Here is a 9,064-nt window from a genome sequence, read left to right as displayed (position 1 = left end):
CTGCGCTGTTGCGCCTTAATTCCTGCGTGCGTTTTTTTTCCGTGGCCCATTTATCCCCTGCCGTGTTCCAGCGAGCTGGATTACAGGGATTAGAGGCAGGCTCGGTGCCTGTGGCCAGGAGCCGACTGCTCAGCCCACCTCACTGGTGTCCCACAGAATACATTCTGTACTGGTTCTCATACTGGGTGTTTTTGCGGTCAGCGAGCACACTCCTGCAAACTGCAAAGTGTATACGTTGCACACACACACACACACACACACACACACACACACACACACACACACTTGTGTTCTTCTCATCTTATAATCTGCCCTAAGTAGAAGGACATTAAGGATTAAGCGTTCCATACAGTTGCTGAAATCCCAGCCTTCCTATCTTCTACTTTCTTTTTCCTTGTTTCTTTCTCTTTATTGCTCCATTCATGACTATCTTTCTCTGTCTCTATGTTATGCACATATTTGATTATTTATCTTTCTTAAACTTGACACCCCAGTCTTGGTTTACCTTAACTGGGTCACACAGCCTTTTCCTCCTTGGAAGTCGTGTAATCTGCACCTCTATCTGATACAAACACAGCTAATGTTTATGAGTCTTATAAACTTGTGGAAAACAAGACCCTCATCATCGACTGCACAGAAAGGTTCCAGGTTTCTAACGTTGTGCAAAATGGGATCTATTTATTTAACGGCTCACTGTTGGGATTTTGCCTTTGTGACGTCTGTCCTCGTCAAAGCTTTGCTTTCTGTTTTTGTTGGCCATTGTGTGACTAGCTCAGGTGGGAGCTTTTGTCCCGTGTTTTGGGAGGTCTGTTTGCTTGTTTGCAAAGGTCTGCGTGTTGGTGGAGGTCTGGCAGTGCCACGGCGGTGGTCCTCCACCACAGTCGCCAGCATTCAGGGTTTCCTCCCTGCTTTGCCTTTTGTTTTGCTCCTACTTGGCCAGGGAGACTTCCAAGTTTGGTTCCTCAGACAGCCTGCTGGAGGAAAACAGCTGAGTCGAGCTGCCTGAGCCTCCACCTCCGCTACCACCACCACCACCACCACCACCTCCCTGTGTTTTTGTGCTGCTTTTCTTCCTCCCCTCCCCCAGCCGTTCCTCTCTTTCTCTCTCTCTCTCGCTCTCCCCCCTCTCTTTGTTTGCCTGCTGCCTTCGCCTCTCTGGTTGCCACCCAACGTCCCGTCGCGGCTGCTGTGATAGGCCAGCTGGCGGGGAGGGGGAGGGGCCATGCTTCTCGTTGTGACATTTTTACCAGTCCTCTGCGAGCGCTCGGTGTCAGACCAGTTTCTACAGCGAGAGCGGCACAGCGTCCGTGTGAGTCAGCACAAAGCCACAGCTGTCGCAGGCGGAAAAAAAGCCTTTTAAAATTCAACGCTCTCTGCCTCGCTAAAAACAGACAACACTGCCAGGAAAGCAAGAAAAAGCCACCGTGGATTTAAAGAGCAGAGCTGATCTATTTTTTCTACTCTCTCTGTTTCTCTTCCTCCTTCCTGTCTCTCTTTGTGTTTTTCCCCTGCAGTACTCTCTCTCGTAGAGGGGGAAGATTACAGCAGCACTCAAGAGGGAGCACTAGGATTTAAAAAAAAAGCACACAAGAAAGAAAAAAAAGGAGAGATAGAGAGACAGAAACGCAACCACCGGCTGCCTTTGTCCTTTCTGCCTTCACTAGTCCCCGTCTCTGTTACATTCTGCGGGATCCGGAACATCCGGAGCCAGGAATCTAATGCTCGTGGAGGATGAGTCCAGCGATCGAGGCGATGCAGCAGGCAGAGCAGCAGCATTATCTGGGCAAAGGGGTTCTGCTTGAACCCTTCGTGCACCAGGTGGGGGGCCACTCGTGTGTGCTCCGTTTCGGGGAGCAGACTATCTGCAAACCCCTCATCCCCCGTGAACACCAGTTCTACAAGAGCCTTCCCGCAGCCATGCGGAAGTTCACCCCACAATACAGAGGTAAGAGAACCCCCACCCCATCCCCCCTTCTTCTCTTCCTCCTTCACCAGTCCCCCAGGCCCCCTCCTCCGACTGTTTGTGTTGCTGTGCTGGGTTTGATAATCTTGCTGCTCTGGTGTCTCTTTTGTCTCTCCCTCTCTCTCTCTTTCTCTCTCTCTCTCTCTTTTCTCTCTTTCCTGTACTGTATGATGTTAGATTGCTGTGTATGTGGTTGTGCCAGGGCTCTTACTGTAATTTAGATGTATGCGGGTTGTCTCCTTTTGTCGACTGTTGTTATGGTGTTCCTGCAATGCTATTGCTTGGTACTCTCTGAGACTAGGACACGTCAGTGGTATGGGGCAGGATTTGGCGTTCCAGCCCAGGCTCAGACCGGTTCGGGGTTAAGGGACGAGCAAAAGGGGGAAACCAGGAGACTGGGCCAAGGGGGTGTTGACCCGACCACAGGAGGGCGCTGTAATTGTGATGCCCTCCTGCGTGTTCCGAGCGCCCATCCACTAGGTGGACAGGCCCGAGCAGAGGTAAGTCATTCCGTGCGAAAGGACCTCTCCATTCCTTTACGCACGTCCAGACATGAAGACTTCTATAGAGGATGGGATTGACCGAAGGTGTGCAATTGGAACCAGACGGACGAAGGGGAAGATAAGATGAGGATGGATGACTAGTCCTCAACAGGATCCCTTCTGTGGTCTTTGTTTGTCTACTGGATGTCTCTATAAATTTCGTGACGATTACCTGTAGCCTGTACTTTATTTCAACTCCTACGTTCTAGGCTCTCAAAAAGGATTGTTAAACATGACAAGCCCACTCACTGAAGACCAAATGATTATATGTACGCATGTAAACACATACTAGGTTTCGTTCGAGAGAAAGTGAAGGCAAGGAAGGGGTTAAATTTGCACAGCAATGACATCAGTCTCCAAGGCTGCCGAGTCAGAAAAACAAGGAGCCACTGGGTCCTAGAGCCTGTTGTTGTCCTTAAGCCCGTGAACACTCTGTTCTATAAGCCAATAAGCCAGTTTTTCATTCCAGATTTTAATATTTTTTTGGTTGAGAATGTCTATATGTTTTCTGTTAAACAGCCGTGGCTGTTGTTAGTTGAAATCGACAGATAGAACAAACAGTGTCCCTGGATTGGTGACTACCGTTGATTAATATCTTAATAATTACACTATGCATGATTTTGCTATATCTAAGATTCTTTGTGGATATGCAGCATTACAATGAATTTTTTTTTATATTGTGCTCTCTATATCTCTCTCTCTCTATCTCTGTCTTGCTATCTCCTTATTCCACCCTGTTTGCCTGAAGCAGTTCTCACCTTCCATCTTGTGGCTAGTTACACAACCATTGTGCACTGTGAAAACCCTTACCTTTGTTTCATACCGAACCCCCCTAGTCTTTACCCACAAACACAGAAACAAGACCACCATTAACACACACTCACGGACACAAGGGATTGGGGGTTGGGGGAATGTTTTGTGTTGTAAAGGAAGGATCGGGTGGGGTTGAGGGGCAAGCACATATGTGATGGGTCGTTTGGATGAAGACTTTTAAGGGATATGATGGGGTGTAAGGTGTGAGATAGGACACTTGGGACAGAAGTAGGGCTTGACAATTTTTTGTTGTTGTTGGGGGGGGTAGGGGTTATTGCTGAAGAAAATGTTTCCACAGCTCAATGGACTGAGATGCTCTCCAGAGCTTGTTTCCAAGGACTCATATACACACCTGTCATCCTCTTATCCCCAAGGGCGTCCTGCAGGTCTCCCGCATAATTAGTCCCCTGTTTTTTTGTTGTTGTTTGTTTGTTCTGGAAATAACAACCCTCACCTCTTTACATGCAATCACAAAAGACTATAAAGAAACCAACGTTTTTCACTTTGATTCATTTTGAAAACGTTGATTTTTCATAATATTTTTTTATTTCAATGGATGGTGAATCGAGAGACTGACAATTTCATGGACTTGATTTTTGAACGAACGTCAACATTTTGACCGTTGACATATTTATCTTTTCTTCTTTTGAAACACTGCGTTACACTGACGACATGTCGGTGCTTTTTCAGCCTTATCTTGTGTTGTTCCAGGGCTTCCTGATAGCTACCTCATCATGACGTATAGGTTTCTTTTTCTCTCCTTGGTGTCAGGTGTTGTGTTGTCGTGTAGAGTACAAAGCTGAATGATGGCATTTCTCTGTAATGGACTGTTTCTTGTTCATTGCAAATAAAGAATATCATCTTCAGCACCTTTCCTTGGTCTCGAGTCTTTTTTTAAGTGGGTTCGTTATTACTGTGCATCATCACATTGAAAGGTTGTCTTTTATTGTGACAAAGGCAAATGTAGTCACAGTGTCACACACACACATGCATATTGTCAGCTTTGTTGTTTCCATGTTTCCCTCTATCCCCCAGTCCCTATTTCCCTGTTTTTATCTCATTCCCTTCTCTTTTCTATCTGTTTCTATCTGCGCTTTTTTTCTGTCTTATGCTCTGTTTGTCGTGGACTTGTCTAATCTCTATCAGGTTAAGAGAAGCTTGTGCAGACGTCTCTGTAGCTTTTTTTAAAGGCTGGAGAAATATCTGTATGAGAACAAAAAAAAAGAGAGATGGGGGTAAGAGATGCCAAAGAAATCCCGAATTTTTTTTTCTGATTCTGGGAGATCTGGCAACATTCACCCGTTTTTTCAATTTGTTGTTGTTACTGTTCGTATGCAAGATTCCTGTTCAGAACTTTTAGCAGCTTACTCAATTGTCTGTCTTGCTCTCTTTCTCCCTCAGGTGAGGTTTCTGTGAGTTTCGAAGAAGACGAGGAGGGAAACCTGTGTCTCATCGCCTACCCCCTGCACAGCGAGGTTAGCGACCTGGAGAACGTGATCCCCTCCGTCGACCTGGAGCCCAAGAACAAAATCAAGTGGGCCAACAAGATGCTACTAGACAACGACGGCTACGGAAAGGACCGGGCCAGGAACTCGCGCAAGGACAAAGACAAGAGGTGAGCAGCAAGGGGTGGGACACTCACCACCGCCTGGGGCGGTGGTAGCGCAGTAGCTAAAGAACTGGGTTAGCGTGCAGCAGCCAGCAGCCGAATGAGTTTTGGGTTCAAGTCCCGGCTGCCCCTGTTGTGCCCTTGAGCAAGGCACTTAACCCCAAGTTGCTTTGGGGAGACTGGCCCTTGTAATAATTGACACATTGTAAGTCACTTTGGATAAAAGCGTCAGCCACAAATAATTACGAAACCCCTGTAGTCATCCCCCTGGCCCCTTGCGTGTCACTTGGTTCAAATGAGGGGACAAAGCCAAGGTACACATCAGTGGCACAGATCAGCCAAGGGCAGCAGAGCTAATCTCACAAAAGAACGACTTACCGAGCCATCAATGGTGCCCACTGAGCCGCCAGGGCGTGGTCTGGGTAACCTCACCCATCATGAGGGGGCTTAGCGCACTGACACATACTGGGGGCCCAGCTGGTCGGTTTGGAGCGGGCAGACAGACCCCTGTCCACCGGTTCCTGGCAGCCAGACAAGGGTTCGTGAGAGCCATTGAAGGTTATGTAAGCAGAGCAGAGCCCGGTGACTCAGCCTTGACCTCCAATATGGGGGATGGGTCGGGCTCGGGGTTCTTCATTGTTTCAGCTGCTGCAGTGTAATAATGGGAGATTGTCTTGCAACACGCTCCCAGTGGAGACGCAGGCAGTCAGTGCGGCCCACCACTTACGCTAATGCACTGTATGTTATGTATGCGTCTATACGTCCCTGGGTAGGAGTAGAAACAACCTCCATATGACTCATTATCTCGGTCCCGTCACACCACTCTCAGCCCTGGGCAAATTCTGCTTGCGTCAGCACGATGTGAAAGGGCGTCGCTCCGCAGCAATGTTTAAAATAAACAGACAGACGGCTTAATCCTACCCAGTTTCACTGCAGTCATAACCACTAAGAACTGGTCATTTATCATGGAGAGTCTGAGTCATTTTAGCCACACTCAGACCGTGGGTATGGAGAAGTGAAAATGCCATTCTCCCATGACTGAACATGAGTGGTTATCATCTGTATCTTTTGGTTCTCCCCTTCTTCACGTTATCTTGTCTCTTTGTGTGTGTTTCATTTGTTATTAATAATAACGTCCTGTTCTTATCCCCCCCCCCCCCCCCCCCACCCTTTCTCCGTGCAGTCTGAAGCGTGAGGAGGAGTGGTTGAAGCAGGCCGAGGTGCTCTACTACACCCTGGAGAGGAGCAACGCCGTCCCCCAGCTCAAGCACAACCCCTGGAGCCTCAAGTGCCACCAGCAGCACCTGCAGAGGATGAAGGAGAACGCCAAGCACCGCAACCAATACAGTATCCTTTCACTGCTCACTGCCCACTACATACAGTACTGCGTATGGAGATGATCGCCGAGAGAGGCTCTCAGAGCGAGTCATGGTGCATCATGAATCATCACTAGGAGTACGAGTGCTCTCTAGAGAGCTTCTGTGTAGGAATGCTACCCCACATAACTTCTGTGGAATTTAAACTTGTTTGAAAAGATGTGGTAATGAGCTTGCTTTGTCTGGCGAGGGTGGAATGATGGTGTTCCTGGATGGGTGGAATGATGGTGTTCCTGGATGGGTGGAATGATGATGTTCCTGGAGGGGCGTTCCTGTTGTTTTTTGAGCTTGTTGCCCTTGACCCTAGCTCCCTCCCAGAATTCATCCTGTTGGAGAACCTGACGTGGAGGCATAAAGTGCCCTGCGTGCTGGACCTGAAGATGGGCACGCGCCAGCATGGAGACGACGCCTCCGAGGAGAAGAAGGCCATGCAGATCCGCAAGTGCCAGCAGAGCACATCGGCCAGCATCGGCGTCCGCCTGTGTGGCATGCAGGTGGGCATTGGGAATTATTGGATTTAGTTTAGGAATAATTATATAGGAATTTCAGTATGTGATTGTGTGCGCTATAGTTAACACATGCTGTTAACTGTATATTTGCAAGTTGTAAGTTTGTCTTACTCTCGAGTACCGAAATAGGCCAAGTATAATAAGATTATTTTTGGGATGTTACGCATTTCATTGCGGGCTGCAACATGAATCATTTAGCTGTTCAGAAGTCTGGATTTAAACTGTTCTGTGTCTCTCCTCCTTCTCATCAGGTATACCAGTCAGGCGTGGGGCAGCTAATGTTCATGAACAAATACCAGGGACGCAAGCTGACGCTCCCGGGCTTCAAGGAGGCGCTCTACCAGTTCTTCCACGACGGCCAGCGGTTGCGGGGCGAGCTGCTGTCGCCGGTGCTGCGGCGCCTGCGCGAGATGCAGGCGGCGCTGGAGGACTGCGAGTCCTACCGCTTCTACTCGTCGTCGCTGCTCATCATCTACGACGGCGAGCCGCCGCGCTCCCGCCGGGCCGACGAGGACGGCCTCTCGGACCAGGACGACGAAGACGACGAGGACGATGAGGATGAGGAGGACGATGAGGATGAGGAGGACGAGGAGGAAGAGGCGGTGGAGGAAGGGGCGTTCGGGTTCCCCCACAGCGGGGCTGTGGCCGGGGGAAGCGGCAGCAGCTGTAACGGCAGCAGCGAGGGCAGCCTGAACGGGGGCAGCAGTAACAGCAGCACCAGCAGTAGCAGCAGCGGCGGGGGCAGCGGCGGCAGCTCGGCGGTGCCTCGTCGGGTGGCGCGGGGCTCGCAGGAGCCCAACGTGGACGTGCGCATGATTGACTTTGCCCACACCACGTGTCGGCACTACGGCGAGGACAGCGTGGTGCACGAGGGTCAGGACAGTGGCTACATTTTCGGCCTGCAGAACCTCATCACCATCATCTCCCAGCTGGAGGACCATGGCACAGACTGAGCTGCCCCGCTCAAACACACAGACAAACAATCAAATGAACACACGCGCATACTCACGAAATACACACGCGGCGTCATGCACAATTGTGTGCACTAGTGCAGTGTGTTTTCGGCGAAGCACTTCGTCCTGATGCCCTTCGCGACGCAGCAAAGGGTGAGTTAGAGGACGTCCGAAGGCTCGTCTCTTTCCTCCAGCCATGTGACTGGGACCTGCGGTGGCCGCCATTGCACACTGGCCACTCGTGTCTTTCTGTTGGTTTCTTTCGCTGTTTTTTTTTTTTTTTTTTTTTTCTCATGACTTGTGTTAGAGGATATAAAAAGGGTCGATGTTGGTAACACTGAAGCAGTGTCTGTTATCTTCTGTTTACTTGACTCAGTGAAGTACTTCCCCTTCCACACCCCAACTCACCCAGTTACTGTTACAAGTTCCCCTTTCCTTACTGGTGTTTTTTACTTAAAACAGAAGCATAAGAAGAAAACAATCCAACAGTTCAAAACAAAAAAGACACAAATGAACACACACACACACACATACACAACCTTTCACAAAGACTGATGAAACCGGTGGTTTCCAGGCCCATTCCAGAAGATTCTACTAGGATTTCAAACTGAGACTTTGCTTGCATTAATTTCACCTCCAGCTGTGCCTCTGAAGGGAGAGGAGCGGACAGCTGGGTGCGTGAGCGGGAATTATGCAGTGTGGCCGACAGCACATTTCCCACGGGAAGAAGCGCCCATTCTATTCAGATAGTTACTAGAGACGTGCAGAGAAGAGACTATATAGATCTTTTTATTTATTTGACATATTTCTTAAATAAACTAAAAAAAAATGAACACAAAAAAAACATGAATGGAGATTGAGAGACTACATTCCATCTTATTAATGTTATAATAATAATATGGATTAATATTGTTATTTGACATGTTGAGATACCTCTATCTTATACTGTATATCTGTGTTCGAATGGAAAAGTAATAATAAACAGCTTTTGTGTTAAGTCACTGACTCCTGGTGTGTGTTTGATGGTCTTTGCCACGTGTACAGGGGGTTCTATTTTTCGGGTCAGAAAAGTAACATAACAACTGATAAGGTAAAGGTGCAGGCCTGTAAAACAGTGACTAGGTTGCTACTGTGTAGTAGAGTGTGCTGACCTTGCAATTAATGCAGGCAACTTAGCTGCAGGCAGCGCACGTGGAGATTTCTCACCAGTTTTATGAGGGTCATTTGGACAGAGTGAACATTGTGGTGAACAAACATTTTTGCTGACCTCATGGGCTGGCAGATCTGTATCTGAGTAGT

General features: G+C 48.6%; 1 protein-coding gene across 1 annotated transcript; it reads left to right on the top strand.

The window, feature by feature from the left end:
- Positions 1 to 1,281: 1,281 nt before the first annotated feature.
- On the top strand, positions 1,282 to 8,762 carry LOC134092835 (inositol hexakisphosphate kinase 2-like). Its single transcript, XM_062545943.1, has 5 exons — positions 1,282 to 1,945; positions 4,720 to 4,933; positions 6,111 to 6,274; positions 6,622 to 6,797; positions 7,064 to 8,762. The coding sequence occupies exons 1-5, from the start codon at positions 1,732 to 1,734 to the stop codon at positions 7,763 to 7,765; spliced, it is 1,470 nt and encodes a 489-aa protein (XP_062401927.1). The 5' UTR covers positions 1,282 to 1,731; the 3' UTR covers positions 7,766 to 8,762.
- The last annotated feature ends 302 nt before the right edge of the window (positions 8,763 to 9,064 follow it).

The sequence above is a fragment of the Sardina pilchardus genome, chromosome 9 (assembly GCF_963854185.1).
Source record: "Sardina pilchardus chromosome 9, fSarPil1.1, whole genome shotgun sequence".
Taxonomy (NCBI): Eukaryota; Metazoa; Chordata; class Actinopteri; order Clupeiformes; family Clupeidae; genus Sardina; species Sardina pilchardus.
Note: the sequence above shows the minus strand (reverse complement) of the source record. Positions and strands in the feature narration are given on the sequence as shown.

Excerpts from the sequence above, each read along its gene's own strand:
- LOC134092835 (XM_062545943.1), top strand. The coding sequence starts at position 1,732 with ATGAGTCCAGCGATCGAGGCGATGCAGCAGGCAGAGCAGCAGCATTAT. Across the intron at positions 1,946-4,719 it reads GTTCACCCCACAATACAGAG|GTGAGGTTTCTGTGAGTTTC; the intron begins GTAAGAGAACCC and ends TTTCTCCCTCAG. Across the intron at positions 6,798-7,063 it reads TCCGCCTGTGTGGCATGCAG|GTATACCAGTCAGGCGTGGG; the intron begins GTGGGCATTGGG and ends CCTTCTCATCAG.